This window comes from Lissotriton helveticus, chromosome 3_1 (assembly GCF_964261635.1).
Source record: "Lissotriton helveticus chromosome 3_1, aLisHel1.1, whole genome shotgun sequence".
NCBI lineage: Eukaryota > Metazoa > Chordata > Amphibia > Caudata > Salamandridae > Lissotriton > Lissotriton helveticus.
The window spans coordinates 1140096093-1140115252 of NC_136061.1; the positions used below are offsets into that span (position 1 = coordinate 1140096093).

General features: G+C 43.7%; 1 protein-coding gene across 2 annotated transcripts in view; it reads right to left on the minus strand.

The window, feature by feature from the left end:
* Positions 1 to 11959: 11959 nt before the first annotated feature.
* The window catches only part of TNFAIP6 (TNF alpha induced protein 6), a 254345-nt gene continuing 247144 nt past the window's right edge, over positions 11960 to 19160 (minus strand). For both annotated transcript variants that reach the window (XM_078683865.1, XM_078683864.1), the window contains one exon: positions 11960 to 13214. In XM_078683865.1, the coding sequence (XP_078539991.1) occupies positions 13151 to 13214 (64 nt within the window). In that variant the 3' untranslated portion in view covers positions 11960 to 13150. The remainder of the gene's footprint in view (positions 13215 to 19160) is intronic.

A 19160-nucleotide genomic window follows, 5' to 3' on the forward strand; every position in this document is an offset into this window, starting at 1 on the left:
CCTGTATGCAGAAAGCGGCATTTGAAAAAGAGTCCTGTACTCGAAACGCGTCATGCCCACTTTAATCCTTTTAAATAAAGAAATGATTTCTTTGCAGTAACGCTGGTGTGGTCTGGCTTACGTGACTGAAAGTGCACGTGTTTTTTGCATACAAATGAAGTGTCTGACACACTTCGAATCCAGCCCCGATCCGCTTGGGAGAGGCATCCCCTTTGTCAGTTATCTGGAGGAAGCGAGAAGCTTATCGGGAGCCCCCCGGCTGCGAAAGGCACAGAAACGATGTGCGTGATGGAAGGGCTACTGAAGGTGGCCCGCCTCTGAACAGAGTGACTGAACTTATCAGCAGCTAGGATTTGTGGAGGTACTTTACCGAAACACGGCGTACTGAAGACTTTTTCTGCCACAGTGGTAGTGAATTACTAACCTGAGCACCAGGACTGGGAAACGGAACTTTCCTTTCTATGGCAGAAACTGCACCCAAGTCTTGATGCAGAAGGTGAGAGTTCGCCGAGATCAGCATTGAAAACCAGTAAAGTATTAACGGAGCGGTTGTGGTGCACTGTGGGTATTGGAGTCCCAGCATTAAAAAGAGAACCAGTAAGTTACCATCATGGGTTCTATGAATTCCAAAAGGAAATGGATGTTAAAAAGACTTTGCCACTGAGCATGAAATAACGAACTTTAATGAATGAAAGAAAGAAAAAGTGCAACTGTCTCCTTTAAGATCTGGATGTAATGGACTGAGTCCTCCCTCAATGTCTACAGAGTCCCGTTATATAAATCTAACGAACCCACCTGTATGGAGAAAGCGGCATTTGAAAAAGAGCCCTGCACTCGAAACGCGTCATGCCCACTTTAATCCTTTTAAATAAAGAAATGATTTCTTTGCAGTAACGCTGGTGTGGTCTGGCTTACGTGACTGAAAGTGCACGTGTTTTTTGCATATATATATATATATATGTTTATAAATAATTTCATTTTTCACACCATCTCAGAGAAAGTTTACTGTCTGAGCAATTGTGAGGCAAGCACCGATTTATGCATTACGCTCACTTGTATCGGACATAGGCCAGACAGACACTGTCACATATAATTGGGTCTCCACTCTCCTTGTGTGCATTGCATAGTAAAATAGGAAAGGCGAGGGTATACCCTTACCATATATTTCTCACTCCTCTTTGGTGTATACAGGTTATCTGTAGTAAGGCCACCAGTACCATTGCCTAACATGCGGTTTCACAAGCCCACACGCTAAGTGCTAACTTCCATTTGGACCCAGAGAATAAAGTACTTTAAGGTATCAAATTAGTTGTTACAATAAACCCAACTTATTGCTGAACTCGGATTTAAAGTAACTTTTGATGCAAAGATGACTTCAGAAAGTCACCAGTTTCTTGCCCGAACTTCTAGTGGCAGCTTCTGATTAATTGCAGCAGTTGTCACCCAAGAGGTCCTGCTGCCCTCCTGCTAAGAAGTGTGAAGCACTTCAAAGAAGGCAAACAAAGGATCTGCTTGAGGGAGGAGGTGTGACCGCCTCCTGCAAGGACAGCCCTAGGGCAATGGTCACAGATGGTGCAGCCTCAAAGGAGCTGCCACCTCTGTGAGGCAAATGTGATTCACACCATGGCTTGCCCACTCCTTTGTGTAGGTAGATAGGCTGGCATCTGCCCCAGAGGGAGAAAACTCATTGAAGAACTGGTTTTCTAGGAGAGGTGGCTCATTATGCTGGACACAGCTCAGGTGTGTGTCCACATCTCAGTCCCAGGAATGGTCCAGGAATCTTGGATTTAGTTTGAGAGATACACTGTGGGATTGTTTAGTGCCAGCCCCATAGGAAGTGAGGTAAAAATTGGGTAGGGTGGCCCGTGGGAATTGTAGCCACCAGTGAGTCCTGAACTCACACAAACTCCAAATTTGCGCCTCTGGCTTCAGGAAAAACATTAGAAAGACTGCATCTGCTGAACCTGTGGACCTCAGAAAGAAAGGCTGCACCCAGTAAGTCTGCACCGGCTGCACCTATTGAGCCAAAGCAGGACTTCAGAAAGAGAAGATCTGCGTCTGCTGTTGAAACAGTCGAAAGAGACCCTTAGGGTTGGACCTGCACCCACTTGTGCCAAGGGTCCAGTGAGTGGGCTCCAAAGGCTAGCTGGCCAGCCTCCTCGTAAGCTTTAGAGGCACAAAAGCGAAGGAAGCCATTCACCTGCAAAGTGCCCATTGCGGCATCCTCCCCTGCCCGGGAATATGTAATAGACCATGCCACACACTAGTTTGCATGTCTTTATTCTCCAGCATGCAATCGTTAACTGAGCGCACTGCGTTACAAACTTTATTAACCACACCCTATCACACCTACCAGATTATGTAATACTTGTAAGGAGTCTTCCGAGGACCACTAGAGGCCTCATACACATAAACACTGGACACCACATCTCCCCCTTTTTAAATAAAAAGTATAAACAAATATATATAAATATTCACATTTATAACACCTTGATGAGTCGTCGAAGTGCCTGCACCAGTCTTCCAGATTTAGTTGTACGAGATAGAGGAGGGGTGTCTTCATCTGGCATCTCTGGAGAAGAGTTGTTTGCTTGACCTGGGCACTCAGGTGGACTTGACTCACTCATGAGGTCTGGAGCTGATGAATATCGAGGCAAAGGCTTAAAGTGTGACAAGTCTCTGGTTATGGATTTTGCAGGTCATTGGACAGTTACCATATGTAGTTTGCTGACCCCAACTCTTAGCGGTTCAGCATCAAACAGATGTCTATATGCCTGCTTTTGCTTGACAAACATTTGGTCTCCTTTCTCAAAAATCATGTCTGGAGTGCGTTGGCGCTTATTGGCTTAAGCCTTCATTTTGCATTTGCAAGAGGTGTCAGTGACACAAATCTCATTCAGGGTCTATTGACCAACTGGTGGTTCATCGTGGTATCTCCATTCAAAGAGATCTCTCAAACAGCAAGGTGGCAGGACTTTCTCCTCTTATGGAATGAGGAGTGAAAGAGTAGGTACGAACAGCTGGGCATAAAGCAGACTTGAGGTTGACGGCTTCTAGCTCAACGCGCAGAACCACCCTTTTCAAAGTACTCATAATTCATTTAGCAATGCCATTTGCCTGTGGCTAGATAGGTGTACGTTTCTAATGTCTGATGATCAAATGATTAAGAAAGATTTTGAACTATCTGCTATTGAAGGAGGACGTTGTCAGATTTGAGAATGGAGGGAACACCTCAGGTTGTGAAAATGTAATCAAGCCTCTTGATGACTCTGTCGTGTTTGGTTTCCACTAAAGGAAAACATGAGTGCTCATTGACAACTACCATGAGACGATGTCCATTATTGAGGGGTCCGAAGAAGTCAATGCAATCCTCTACTAAGCTTACTTAGGTAGACCAGACATGTTCAACAGGTGCTGAGTCATTTTGGGAGACAGACAGTTGCACAGATGACAAGCTTTAAGCTCCCTTTAAACTAATTTGCCAAGATATGGGTACCACATTTGATCACTGAGGGCTCTTTTGGTAGCAGCAATGCCATGCTGTCTTTCTTGTGCCAGTTCAATAACTTGTTGCCTTAGGATTTCAGGGATGACTATTCTTGCCCCTCTTAGTATGACACGATCATGTGTAACAGAAAGTTCTTCACAAACATTCTTCAATTTCTGGTACTCAACATCATCTCTATGCGGTCAAGTGTGCTTCCTCCATGATTTTATTGTAATGATTTCTTTGAATTTAAGCATGTCTTTTTATCAGTATTATTAGCTGTCAGAATCTGTTCAATAAAAAGAGCTGCAGGTGCACTTGGCTTTACTATGAAATTGATTTAGGCTCAGCCGCTTTGGACGTTGTACTATGACGCTGTAGTGACACTCGTGAAAAGTACTCTGCAGGGTTTTGATCTTGCCCCAGTTTGTGCACGATAGTGTAATCATACTCCTGCAGATGCAACCCCCACCTCTCAATGCGAGGGAGCATCTTAGCTTTCGGATTTCCTAAGATGGTGAGCAACGCCTTATCATCCGTGACAAGGGTGAAATGCTTTCTGTACAGAAACATATGGAAGTGTTCACACGCCGACACTACAGCTAAGCTTTCTTTCTCCAGTTGAGAATAGGCACATTAGGCCACAGTGTGTCCTGATCATTGGGTTGCCCATTGTGTTGGGCAAGGATCTCACCCAACCTCACAGGGCTTGCATCCACCACAACGTCTGTATGCAATTATGGATCAAAATATGGTATTTCGGTTGCATTTACTTTTGCATTTTATTTTCTTGAAACTTCGGTTACATTCAAACCAAACATCTTGCTATGTTAGTTCTCTTAGTGGGGCACCAACAGTGGCAAAATCTATAATGTACCTGTAGCAGTAGCTGGCTATGCCTAGGAGGGAGGGCAAGTAGATGACAATGCTTAAACTTTTTTGGGTTCAGGAGTCAAATCCCTTTTCAAAGAAAATATATTACCAAAAAATGTAATGTTCGGATTTCTCAGCAGTTAGTGTGAGGCAGCTGACAACATACCAAAACGGAGCCTTGTGTATCTGAACAAACCAACACGCATTGAAAAAGTAGTAATGTACCTACAGTTTTCTTCCAGTTCAAGTTGATGGTAACCTTTGTTCTGATCAAGGCAGGAAAAAACGTTGGTGCTGTTCAGCAGAGTGATCTTGTCCGCAATAAGTGGGCCTTGATATCTTTCTCTTTCGATTGTTGGCCTGCCGCATTTCAATACAAATGCGCTCCTAACCTCTACTGTTCTTTTTTGGTACCAGCACAATGGGTTAAACTGTACCTTCATTGTTTGATGCTTCCCAAGTCCCTGAAACAATATTGGGAATTGTCTCACTGCTTCAGAATGAGCATTCAATTTGTATTCAATGGAGATCAGTCCCATGTCAGCAGCAGTAGCGAAACTGTATAAGCATGCACTTGACGAAGTACCTAGGAGGACATGAATTGGTGCTAGCACTGTCGTTTTCTTGTGCTACATGGTCCCCACAAAGGACCCTTTGCTCTCCAAGGGTGTAGAAGCTGCCCAGGTGTACACCTTTCTTCTCGTGGAAAGATAGCACATGGCTCTGGAACCAGCTGCAAATTCCTCCTCTAGTGTGCTTGGGTGCCTATGAGGGCAGGAGCACCTGCACATGGACACTGAAGTTCCTATTGGATGCAACAAAGAGTATAGATAACAAAAGCTAAACAAACATTTTAAAGCTGCAACTGCTGTATCAAAGAGAAATACTGTAGACTGAAAGAAGTACCCAAAAAGCCACTGAGCCAACTTCTAAATTGTGCTTATATTTATTGAAGCTCTGCAGAACAGCAGGGGTAACACAAAGGAGTGACACTATGTCCTGGGGGCTGTCTGGACTAGTGGCATCCCCCCCTACCCCACATTAGAAAAAAAGTTGCCGCTCTAAATCTACCGAGAGGAATCATTAGTGCCACAGTAGTAGATGACAGTCAAATTGCACGTGGGACTGAGCCAATGGTGTGCTTTGGGAAGGCATGGGAGCTATAGAGTGCTGGTCATTAGAGATTGCTACGCAGCTTGGTAAAACGTTAGAAATATGTTTTTATTGCAATTTTCATTGTTTTGCTATTGCAAATATATCAAAGCCTTTAGGCATGTCCTTTTCATAGTGAAAGGTAAAATATGTTTGTGATAACATCGTGAAATGGTCATTAATATTGAAGTACTCATATTTCATTGTTAAATGTATGGTGAGCACCGTGTGAAAGAGCCAGTAGGCCAGTAGGCCTGATTGTTTTGTAATTGTATACCACATGATTTGCTGTAGGCGTATAAGGGACTGTGGTGGCTTTAGGATTTAGGGTCTGCTAGCACACAAACCATTAAAATAACCTCAGATTCACAGGGTCTACTCTCCATATATGAGTTATCTGATTACTGTTGCCTTTCGTTAGTACTCATCCCATTTAGGTTGTGAGGCCCTTTAGAGGGTGTTCCATTTTACTTTTCTGACCTGCCGTTTTGCGTAGCTTTGTAATTTTGTGCATAGTATTCAGCTTTGTGTGTACCAAAGAAATCAAAGTATGTTTCCTTTTTAAGGAAAAAGTAATGACTGGACATTACTTTATTGAGGGCTGTTTATTGAATTGCTAAGTTCTGAGTTATGGCCCACTGCCCCTTCTACAGAAAGGCTTTGACTGCTCTGTCTAGTTACCCTGATGGTCTAATGCTACAAGCGGTACTTATTCCATAACTTGAGGGATCGCAGCATGGGGGCACCAGGACGCCGAAGTGAAGGCCCCAGTTGCCACAACTGGGGCCAAAAACATTTTATTACACTGGGACCTCCAATCTGGATTTCTTTCACAGATGAAGACTTAGAGTGAGTGTGCAGGCCATGGCTTTGCCTCTTCTAGACACTGGAAAACACATTCACAAAAATCTACCAAATTATCCACCACAGTCAGTGTTACATGCAGCTGTAAGATTGGTAATTCAACCCAATAAGACTGATCACACAGCAGTTAACTGATTGATCCTTAGTGGCTTGTATTGGAACCTAGAATTAATTTCAAGCCATGCTGCATTGTGTTCATGGGTAATCAATTACAAAGGAACCAACAACATATAGTCCCAATTTGAAGATAGGATGCAGTTGTATTATAAGTAAAGGCATACAAAATATGCTTTACAATTATAGGTTCTATAAATTTGTGTATTGAACCATTGGTGTCCGACTACCTCCTAGTGCACCCCCTAGAGTTAATGGGAGGGCACTCAGCCTTTGCTGCAACATTTTTTTAGGGTGAAAAAAGAAAAAGTTTGTATATTCTATATTTTCTTTGTGATTCTGTACTTTTGTCAAAAGTGTTTATGTTGTTAATTCTTGTATATAGGTGTGTATATAGGTATGTATATAGTGGTATATGGTGTATAAAGAGTTTGTAAAAAATATTTTGTTTTGTTAAAAGAAAAAAAGATAATAATTTATGTTGATTACAAAGAATAAAATGTGTAATCATGTCCCCTTGTGCGAGTGGTGATGTCCCGAATGTCTGATTAATTCAACATTGAACTTATGGCATACAAATAGGCGAATTGACTGTCTCCTATTTTTGAAAAAATAGTGTAGATTGGTTCCTCCTTTTTCCATTTTTCCTTGATTCTTACAATTATAAGGCAGCATCAACATTGCTTTAAAATTGTGTACTAAGTGTAAGGTGAACACGTTGTGCTTGTGAAGAATTAATTAAACGGCGCCAGTGAAACACGTGAACAATGAAAAATACTAGAGCGTATTTGAAAGGTTCTAGCCGATCTTATGCATGAATTAATACAATACAGAAGTAATGCAGAATCATGGCATAGTACAGAATCCAAATTTAGCTGGCCCCAAGTCAACGCCATATCAAACTTCATGACTGGAAATTATCATCAGGACAAGGGTCACACGAGGTAAGAAGATTACTGCCTGAGAAAAAGCCAGGGCCCATAGACAGGTTGCACCAGTGGATTAGGGAACCCAGATCTTTGCCTATGTGACTGGAAAAGCATCCCAAGCAAAGCGTCAATGCTTAATGGTTGAACTTCAAAGATGCATGTGCCAGGAAATGACGACGTGGTAAGCTAATTGGGTAAGACTACCAAGGTGAGTTTAGGAGTCACAATGGTCCTCTTGGGAGGTTCCGGAAATGCAAAGGGATGAATCAGTACAAGTAGAAAATGTGCCCCTGGGACACAAAGAGAAGCCTGAATCGTCTTGGTTGAAGCCGTAAATTGCTAACAACCGGTGATCATCAGGGAACTGCTGGGCTACAACTTGCTGGCCGGATCCACAATGAATGAATGAATGAATGAATTTGGGTTTTTATATAGCGCATGGCTGCCCGGAAGCGTCCCAGCGCTGAGATTGCAAGAAACATCTGAAGGTGAAAGTGGGGGGAATAAGGCGGAAGGCTATTGAGGGAACAGGTGAGTCTTGAGAAGTTTCCGGAATTTCATGTGATTCGGCTCGGAACGCAGTTGGATTGGCAGGGTATTCCAGATGTTGGCGGCCATAACCGAGAATCGACGTCCTCCAGTCCGGGCTTTTTTTGTTCGATGTACCATGGCCAAGTTGCCTTGGGCTGATCGTAGGGGTCTATTGGGTTTGTATAAGGAAAGCATGTCTTTTAGTATTGGGGGTCCTAGATTGTGTAGGGCCTTGTGAGTGGAACACAGAGCTTTAAATTTGATCCTCTCGCGGATCGGCAGCCAATGTAATGCTTTAAGGGCAGGTTTGGCTGATTCTCTGCGAGAGGTCCCCGTGAGAATCCTTGCTGCGGCATTTTGTGTTCTCTGCAGAACATTAACCGTAGCTTCCGGGGCTGCCAGGAAAAGAGCGTTGCAATAGTCTAATCTTGACAGTATTAGACCTTGAATGAGCGTTTTCTGGGATGGTGCTGGGAGTAGAGGGAGAATTTTTCTGGTTGACCGTAATAGACCCACACATGTACCGGCTGTTTTTTTTGCCTGTGTTATCATGGAGAGGTTCTGTTCCATCCAAAAGCCCAGACTTTTAATCTCAGATTTGAGTTCTGGGATAGGTCCTAGGCATGGTGGCCACATGGTAGGGGGAAGGGATGGTACTTGATGTCCCAGCAGCATAAGCTCAGTCTTTGAGCCATTTAGCTTCAACCTTGAGTTGGACATCCAACCATGAATGCCTTCTAGGCAGTCATGGAGGTTTTTCAGTTTGTCTTCTTCAAGCGAAAATGAAACAACCATTTGGGTGTCGTCAGCGTATGTGACGGCTTTTATCCCAAAAGGGGTGACCACATCCTCCAGGGAGGCCATGTAGGTGTTAAAAAGTGTAGGGCTCAATGAAGAGCCCTGGGGAACCCCACACTGGAGGGAAAGGATGTCAGATCGTATGTTCCCTTCGCAAACCTGAAAGGTGCGGTTTTCTAAGAAAGATGAGAGCCAGCGAAGTGCCGTGCCCCTCACCCCCAGCCCGGATAATCGCTGGATTAAAATCTCGTGGTCAACCATGTCGAATGCAGCGCTTAGATCCAGGAGGATCAGTAAAACCGATCCCCCTGAATCCAAGATGCATCTGGTCTCCTCGACCACTTTGAGAAGAGCTGTCTCGGTCCCCTGCCCTGGACGGAAGCCTGTCTGCGAGGGGCGGAGGAGGTTGTTAGATTCGAGGAAGGTAGATACTTGCTGATTGACTGCCCTCTCTGCAATCTTGCTCAGGCCTGGTAAAAGAGAAATAGGGCGAAGGTTAGACAGATCTGAGGGGTCGTGGCCTGGTTTCTTCTGTAGTGCCTTAACAATTGCATGTTTCCAATTGGGGGGGACTATACCTTGGCTAAGGGAGGCGTTAATAAGGTTAGTAGCCAGGTAGGCGATAGTGGGTCCGATTTGTTTAAGAATGCGGATGGGGGCGGGATCATTGGGGGAGCCACTTTTTAGATCTGAGAGGGCTTTTAAAAAGTCGGAGGCGGATACACTGGTAAAAAAACAATGAGTGATGTGGTTATTCAAGCCATAATTGACTTACACACTGGAATCAACCAAATGCGGTGAAGCCAAGAATAGCCTGGTCCGCGACTGAAGTAGCTGCTGTGGGTCCTATGGGGCAGCGAGACCTGATTGAATCAAGTGATTCCCCAATTGATTCCCATTAAGACAGTGTTGCATGATACTACATGTACCCAGGTCTCTACTGGGACCACAGGTTTCTCCTGTGTTTTATAATAGCATTATGTACAGGGGTCTACATAAAATTGCATACCTCCACAACAAATGGAGTATACCCTGGCTGCATTCACTACTCAGAATGCAAATCACATGCACCTTTAAGTTATTCATAGGTACAAAAGGAGAATGCATCTAACCAAGCCTTCTACAGCCTTAACCTAAGGTTATGGAATGCTCTGTCAGAAATGATAGAGTGCCCTTAGGTTACTCTTTCGGAAGAGACCTAAAAATCAAGAATTTAAGACTTTTCTGTCTTCTAAATGGAAACCCTGGAAATTTAAATCACTTGCTAACCTATAACATACTCTGATGCCTCTAGACAAGTTTGGCTCTAGACAAATACATAAATAAATAAATGCCCTTCTTTGTCCAAATGGGGGCCTAGCGTCCCGGCAGGCAGGCTTCCGGCTTAGGCACTCCACTGAGTCCGTCGTGGTGTCGGTCCTGAACAACCTCAGGGAGGGCATGGACCAGAACAATCACCAGGCCCTGGTGCTCCTCGATCTTTCCGCCGCCTTCGACACGGTGGATCATTCCATCTTACTTTCCCTTGTCGGAGCGGCGGGGATCGAGGGCTCAGCCCTGGTTTGGCTATCGTCCTTTCTGAGGGACCGCACCCAGGCAGTCCGGCTGGGGGATTTCTCGGCCACCCAACTCAAGGTCACATGTGGTGTTCCTCAGGGTTCTTCTCTTTCCCCTCTTTTGTTTAATCTTTACATCTATCCTTTGATCTTTGCACTTCAGCAACTGGAGGTCACCGTTTATAATTATGTGGATGACCTCCAGCTTATCTTTAATCTTTCTTCTTCCTCTCATTCTATCTCAAATTTTCAGACTACTATGATTTTCATCAGGGACTGGATGAACCACAATCATCTGAAGCTGAACCCCGATAAAACGGAATTGGTTCTCACGCGTGGTTCTTCCAGTCCTTGGAACTCTTCATTCTGGCCTTCTTCTTTAGGATCCCCTCCCACGTCTTCTCCCTCAGTAAAGACTCTGGGCATTAAAATCAATAATCATCTCACTCTTCACTCACAAATAACTTCTGTTGTTTCTTCTTGCTTTCTGGTCCTTCGAACTATTCGCTCTGTCTCTCGCTTTTTCTCCCCTCTCGCACTTAAACTTATCTTGTCCGCTCTGGTGATTTCCCGGCTGGACTACGCTAACGCTCTATACAACGGCATTCCAGCGTATAGTTTGCGGAAACTCCAGCTGGTTCAAAACCAGGTGGCCAGACTGGTCCATGGTCTTCCCCGCTCTCATCATTCTACCCCCTTACTGAAGGCATTGCACTGGTTACCTGTCAGGGAGCGATTCCTTTTCAAAACAGGTTGTATGGTCCTTCAGACGCGCCAGGGCACAGCCCCTGCCTTCATTTCCTCCTTATTAAAAGAGTACACCCCTGCCCGTGAGCTTTGCTCATCTACTCAATCGCTTCTTCAGGTACCCCGTTACAGACGTAAGAAATGGGGTGGAGCCAATTTTTCATTCTTGGCACCATCCTTTTGGAACTCCCTTCCCGATCATTTACGTCTTGCCAGACATTACTCCCTTTTCCGTAAAGATCTTAAGACTTTTTTGTTTTCCCAAGCCTTTTCCAATGTAAACTGATCTCATTTCCTGTTTCTTTACCAGTATTCGCGTTCCTACTGCTAATTTAGTCTCCACAGCGCCAAGAAACCGCATGGTGTATGTAGCGCTATATAAATATTTTAAATTCAAATTCAAATTCATGTGCAAGCATCATGTTGTGGCTTCAAAATGTTGTGTTGCGAGCTGTCAATAGCACTGCATTGCTGTTAGTGTGGCCTTGCAGTGCTGCCAGAGTTCAGCAGTGCTTTTTTCTATACGACCAGAGTAAGAGTGAGCACCTGGTCCCTTTTTTGGCCTTATTCAAGATGGTTACTGTCCATTCCCTCAGGTAACATGTACCTAACTGATCCCACGCCCAACACTACATCTTTTATATTATTCATTACATTGGTGAGGATCTTTCTTTGAACAGCAGGTGGTGTCCTTGCTATTAATTTCCCTCCTTGGGCACCTTCAACAATCTAACACAAGAACCATAAATGACAGTCCACTTTCCAGGGCATTAGGAAAACTAAATAAGTCTCAACCCACATTTTCGAGCTCATATTGATATAGGCTCCTACATGTGTAAGTCTACTTCTGTTATACTTGTTACATAACATACTTAACAATAATAAAGTAGAATGAGAAAAGTTTTTACAATGGAATGGTACACATGAAGTTTATTATATAAAAATACATACGGAAAATTCCACAGCACCATAGTCGCCAGAACAAATCCATACCCCAAGCACTCTTTGGGCCAGAAGTATTTTTGCTTCCGCTAGAATTTTATGAACCAACTTATTTATTGATAGGTCAGTTTGTAAAATTAGGAGTGGGTTGTAATCTGACCGTCCATATGAATATTAATGAGGTGGACCACAAATTGCAACCCGGCTGGTGGCCCTCAAAGGGATGGTGGCCTTCAATGGTCAGCAGACCACCATGTCTGTGACTGCTTTTAAATAAAGTAAACATTTTTATAAAGGCAGAATGTTTGCCTGAAAGGAAAAGAGGGCTGAGATTTGTTTTAATAGTGTGAGAGTTGGCAGTGGTCCCATGGACTACTATCTACTCAACAAATCCTGTTTTTTGCAGCCATAGGGACCCATTACCTTTTGCGAATAAGTTAGCACCCCAACACAGGAGTCAGCAATGTTTCCATATTTTGTTACAGGATTTCGATTGCAAAATATTGATACATCTGATACCAATTCAGTATTTGGAAGGGAAGCCTACAACACACCACTTCCAATTAGTGAATCAGCTTCATGAGGTCGCAAATCGAATTTAAGGAGTTGGTAAAAGTTTACCGACTGATAAAATATGATTTTTATATAGGAAACACCTATTTTGCGGTTGAAAACTCTAAATTAGACAGTTTGTGTACATAAAAATGGTTTGTACATTCGGCTTTTTTATTTTTATAATATGCTTGCTTGTCTCGAGTGAGGATTAAATAAAGTTTATAAAACTGCCCTGATAGTGAATGATACCTTGTATGTGACATTTTTTCTTTTAAGACACTATTTCGTTGGCCACAAGCATCTTTCCTTTTAACAACATAGAAATCCGCATGCAATGTCTTTGAAAGCATATGTTACAAATTCATATTCAAATTTCGATTTCACTATTGCTTTTCGTTGTGCTGTACGCTGAGGCTTTGAGATCTTTTGCATGCCACTGTCACATCTTTTGCATGCCACATGCCACATTTCAAAGCTAATCTCCAGATCAAACTAAAACATGGCTGCCTCTTCATCAGATCTAGGTATAGGTAATTGTTTCCGGCATTTCAGTTGATTTTCTTATTTCTTCTGCCTCTGTGTGTGGGTTCAGGGCAACATATTCAATCTGGAAACCGCCGGCAGTGACCGAAGCATCCGACAAAAACTTCAACGTCATCACGTTCCCTGTAATAAGAAAGAAGTGCAAAGTTACCCATCATGTTTACATCCTGGTGCGTTCAAATAATCTGCACTTCTGAACATCTCTTCTATCCACCAGGCAATATCCATTGTTTGAAAAATTTTGGACTCTAAAAGCTGCCTTCAGATTTATCAAGATAATGACTCAACATTTTATTTAATCAAAAAATCATTGGAAATGTAATTGTGAAACAAATGCAAAATGGACCTGCTATGGTCATTAGTTCACATAAACAGTGTGAGCAATAACCTTTGCAAGAAGAATAATGACAAATGGCAAAATAGAAAAACATACTAGTAGATAAATTTAAATTATATTTCAATTTCTCCCAATGGATTAACTGCTTGATGATTACCACAAATACAGGAATTAATGTCTGGGTGAGAGGGATTTTTATTGAAGTTTCTATCTCCAGAGAGTTACACAGATCTGTGCAGCATCAAGTAATAAACACACAGATACTCTGCCCAGTAAGACTTGTAACAATCATTGGGAAAGCCAAAAGGTCTAGTATTGGCTGCCAGCGTTTCGGCTCTGACATTGCTTCCTTGGTTGGTCGTGATTTTACAAAACTTCATAGTTGGTGGAGTTGCTGAGCACTGAGCAATGTTAAAAACATGGCTGAAATCAAAAATATTTTGGTGGTCTCAAAAAGAAGACACTGCCAAAGTAGTAGCTGGCACTGAAAGGAGCTAGTTTGAGAGATATGCTGCTGGTGAACAAACAGAATGTTGCCACTCACAAAGAAGTTAACCAACAGCTGGAGTGGGCTGACCCTTTTCTTTATGATGTTGTGGACGGGAGAACAAATTTCCAACATGGCAAAGACTCTACGTAGTACATAGTAGGTATTGTGAGCAGCCTTGAACTATTAGACAGAATCGTCTCAGCATGACAGTTTCTTCATAACAGAAAATTGTGTGCACGGGGTACTAATGTATGTATATGTGCTTCTTTTGCTTCAGAAGATGGGCTGTCTGTGAAGTTTTCACCACAGTATGAAGGCTGCAGGTAGTATAATCTTTAGTGCCTTCAGACCTTTGTTATTTTAAGCGAATAGTGTCTTTCTTGACAAGTGTTGCATAGAGTGTACACTTTTCTTAGTAGATACTTGTTAATATTCTGGTGTTTTTCTCATGAGAGTTTTACTGTTTGCAAACAGGGTGGTATAGAGTAAAGTTTCTCCATAGATTAAACCCTCTTTAAAGACACACCCCTTTCTACTCATCAACTTAATTTCCCACTGTAGGTTCGGCGACTGTGAGAGGTTTGACACAGATAAAAGCTGTCTGTAGTAGGGCATTCATTTTGGAACAGATGCTGAGTATCTTGAGGAACTTGGCTTACTTTGAACAGTTGTATACACATTGAACACTGTGTGCAGTGTGTATTTTTCATATATCTGTGGTAGATTGATAGTGTGAACTAGGCCACCCGAGAAGTGTATGGTATAGAGTCAATGTTGCATCAAAACACATGCTTGATACACCTAAGGGAGTTGTATATGTGATGGTATTAATGATGCTTCATATTATTCTGAGCTGCTTTGTATTTACTTCCAGGCCTCTAATGCCATACTAGTTTATAGGGTAGTGTGGCAAAAAGAAGCTTAGATGATGTCATCAGAGATGTCATGAGTGATGTCATAAATGATGTCATAGAAGATGTCATGGGTGATGTAATATGTGAAATCATAAACAGTGCATGGCGGGACTGGTACATTTCAGTGTTTTCTATTTTTGTTCAAAACATAAATGTTGTCACTGATATATTCACCTAACTAGATTGTTACTTTAAGCTTTGGTATTTTTAGTTAATTTCTAGTTTTCTTTTTTTTACGGAAAGTAATATTTGATTACCATTCACAAAGCATATGGCATTGCATGGCCAAAAGCCAGGAGTGGCAGGGGGTTACCTGAGGGACTGGCCTGAGGCCAGGTCTTGCAGAAAACCCTGAACAGGCTGCCAATCCCATACTGCGTACAGCCTTTGGCAGTGCACAACAGGGGGATGCCAACAGAGCTGCCCTGTGGCCAGCCCACCTGAAGGCAGTCAACCCCCTCACAGGCAGCGAACTCCCTCCGAAGGCAGCCAATCGCATGCTGTGCATGGTCTTTCTTTGTGCGCAAAATTGGGTTGGCTTACAGCCAGGCCCTGCATCCAACTCCCCGCAGGCAGCCTCCGGGAGGCAGCCAAACACACACGGCGCACAGCTTTTGGTAGTGCATAGCATGTGGTTAGCCACAGGGCCTTGCAGCCAGGCCCTGCTTCCAGCTACCCGCTGGAAGCCAACCCACGCTGTGCACAGCCTTTGGCCATGCACAGCGGGGGGTTGGCCATAGGGCTAGGCCTGCTTCCATCCGCCTGGCCAAACCCCCAGCAGGCTGCCAACCCAACTTGCGTACAGCATAGAATTGGCCTTCAGACCCCAGTAACCCAAACTCTGGAGCCAAAACATATATATAAAGGGGAGGGAGGTGTGCAGTTCCCTCCCTGACCGTTAATTGGCACCTTGGACCCCATTCCCGGGCCCAGCAAATATGATAAAAAGGGGAGGGAGGCCAAACGGCCCGCCTCACGCAACCCTTCCAAGGCCCCAGCAATCCCATACCTTGAGTCTTCATTGGCTCCAGGGACTTCATCCCCCGGGGTAGTTTTCTGTCCATTCACAAAAATATCATTCACAAAAATGTAGTCGGATTGGGCAAACACTTTCTATTATGAACGACAATGGGGTGATATTTTTGCAGACAGTATTTAGGACACGCAATTTATGTCGGATGACTTTCCAGATGAGTTTACACACATTTCACCAAGCACGTCAATGAACGACTGATGTTACCACATCAGCAAACAAATACAGTAAGGAATCTCTACAAAGGCAAGTGTGCAAACAGGCATGGAGACACTCTACAAAGGCACTGCTTGGGTATGGACTGCCACACCTTCTCAGCAGCTGCTTGAACTTTGACAAAAGCACATGCACACACTGGGGCTGACTAGAGAGCTCATGTTTTCATCACTGCGACTATAGAAAGTACAGTTATGGAAACTGAAATAGCTCCTGGACCTCACCACCATGTGGACTGGGTCAAGGGGGCTATGCAGTTTCCAGGTGGCCGGGTGGGGGGAACTGAAGCTTTTTGATACCAGGAAGATGATACTATGCACACTTCAAATTTGATCAATAAGCCAGGATACATCTTAATGTGGTTACCTTTTTTTTCCTTCTGAACATTTATGCCGAACACACATTGTTTTAATCATAATATAATATTTAATTTATTATGTATCACGTTTTCAAAAAGGATTTCTTATAGTATGGCACTGGATTTTATTAACCTTTCATTATCTATTTGTTATTAATAAGTCAATAACCCCTTATGTGTCAACAATATTAGTTTCATCATATTCTATCAAGCGACTTTACTTATTTTTTATTGACTGAACAACCCCTTCTTAGCAAAGAATGCCATACATTTACTGGGCAGAACCAACATTAAACAACAGGCCTGCTGTAATTTTCATGGATAGTACTACACATCTCAGCTGGAAAGTCATACCTCTCTATTTGACAGTACAAACGTATGTCAAGAGGTTTGAGATACTTGTATCGAACAACTTGCTTGCCTCAAGCCATGTGAAAAAGCCATCGGATCCTGATAGCCCTCAGTTTGTAAGTTATTTAGTTTACTTTGGTAATTGTGATAAGATAGCTCAGTGCGTTTATCCCTATTAGCTAGGGTTTGTGTGTGATCTGTAGGTACAAATTATTGCAAAGTCAGCTCAGCCTTTCTTGCTTAAATTTAGTCCCAGTATCAATTAAGTGATAATAAATAAATATACAAAATTAGATGATAATACTAACCCTTATTAAAATATAAGGAAATGCTGGAGAAACATGAGCAGGCTAGTGTGCAGTGCTCCATTTTCATACTGAAAATCCATCCCATTTATGCCGGTAGGGCTTTTTTCAGCCGCCATATGCCTCAGGAAATTCCTTCCAATCCAATGCTATACAATAGGATCGCCACAGGGTCCAACTGGCCACATGTTAAGATGGTCCCATTCGGCCAGTCGTGGCCTAGTGGCTAAAACTGAATTGAATTCTGGGAGATATAGTTTAATTTTGCCACTAAGGTCCTCATTAAGAGTGACCCGGTTGTAAGTGCTGATTATGCCACCACCGTTGTTACTGATACTACAGCTATCACTAACAATGAGTCCTGTCACTACGGGGGGGGATGCATGTTGACGAATACAATGGGGAATCCAAATGCATTTTCCTGGATTTAAACCCATAATTGCTGGCTTTTTACTGACGAAAACGTCCAGATGAACAAATTATTTTATGTGACAAACGCTGTGATTCGGAGTGGTAACAGCAAAAAAGTTTTTGGAATGTACAAATCCCATTTCAGAGTCTGGGAAATTTGACCAACTCCTAAAACGAAATTGCAACTGGATACTGACTTGCAATTTGTAAGAGGTGTGATATGGGCGTCCTTTCCAAATACTGAATTGGTTTGCATGGGACCAATGGCTTGTGACCTGAATTCAGGTCGTAAACCATCCAAATATTGCTTACTCCCAAGATGTGGTGTCTGGTATCTTCCATCATGATGCTTCCCATCAGGATGTTTTATTATTTATAGATTCTTTTTTGTTTTGTTTTGAATAGACCAGGGTTCTAGGCAGTTACAACATTTATAGACATGGTGGTCGTCTGTCCCTTGTGTAGTGTCCGTGGTTAACAGGACACTCACTGTTACTAAATTAGGCCACAGGCTTTGGCCACACAAATAAGGAACACACACACTTAAGTGCAGTACTGGGCCAAGACCCTGAGCGGTCCTGAACCCCTTTATTTAAACCCTCGGGTGAGCCCGCCCTCGGGGTGCATGGGTGCGTGTAGAGCATATCTGGACGGGCCGGGTGGCTCTGTCACTACATCCCTCCAATCTTTTAGATACAGAGACCCTTTGGGTTGTTGTTCAGTCTTTCTTTGTACACCACGCAAAGTCTCTCAGTCTCTGGCTGGGAGTTGGGTTCAGCCGGAGACCATACCTCTGGCTCCGGCAGTTCTTCCTTGCTTCTGACCCCTCCGTGTCCCTCCCCGGCTCGGAGGACACGGCTCTAGAGCTTTGCGAATCTTCCACGCGCTTCCACTTCTCTTCCAGCCGGGCTGCCAAGAGGGGTGTCCGTGGTGACTACCCCATCTCCTTCCTCCAGATCTTCAATGACTTGGTCGGTAGATGTCGTCCCGTTCGCAACTTTCTTGAACCATGAAGTGTTTCTTGTGACCACGCGAGTCCCTCGCATGGCTGATACCATGGTGCTGTGCACATTGATGACCTTCCACACCTCAGGCTCATACAGGGTGCGATACTTCCAGCTGGGTTGGCGGTCCTTTACCACAACTCGGTCTCAAACTTGAATGTTCATTGGTTGCGCTCTTCGAGCTTGGCTCACCTTATCGTTAGATGCTTTCCTTCTGGTCTGGGCCGCTCCTTGATCCAACCCCGGTTACTCCACAATGAGTCCGCAGGAACACTATCTCTTGCCGCCCTCCGAAACACTAGGTGAGCTGGCGCACACTTGGTGGTGCAGTGCGTGGTTTGACGATAGGCACTGAGAAATTGCAGAAGGCACTGCTCGGCATCTTCTCCCTTCTCAACTCCGATCCTGGGGGCCCGGTTCATTGTATGCATGAACCGCTCCACCACCCCATTCGCCTGGGGCCACTGTGGCATGATCTTTCAGTGTTGAATGCCTCTAGAGGCCAGGTACTCTTGGAAGTCTCTCCCCTGGAACGGTGGCTCATTATCAGACTTGATCTCCTCGGGTAGTCCCATCATGGCAAAGGCGCGGTCCAGAGCTGTCTTGACGTGGTGGAACGCTGTTGATGACACTACCTCCACCACCGGGAA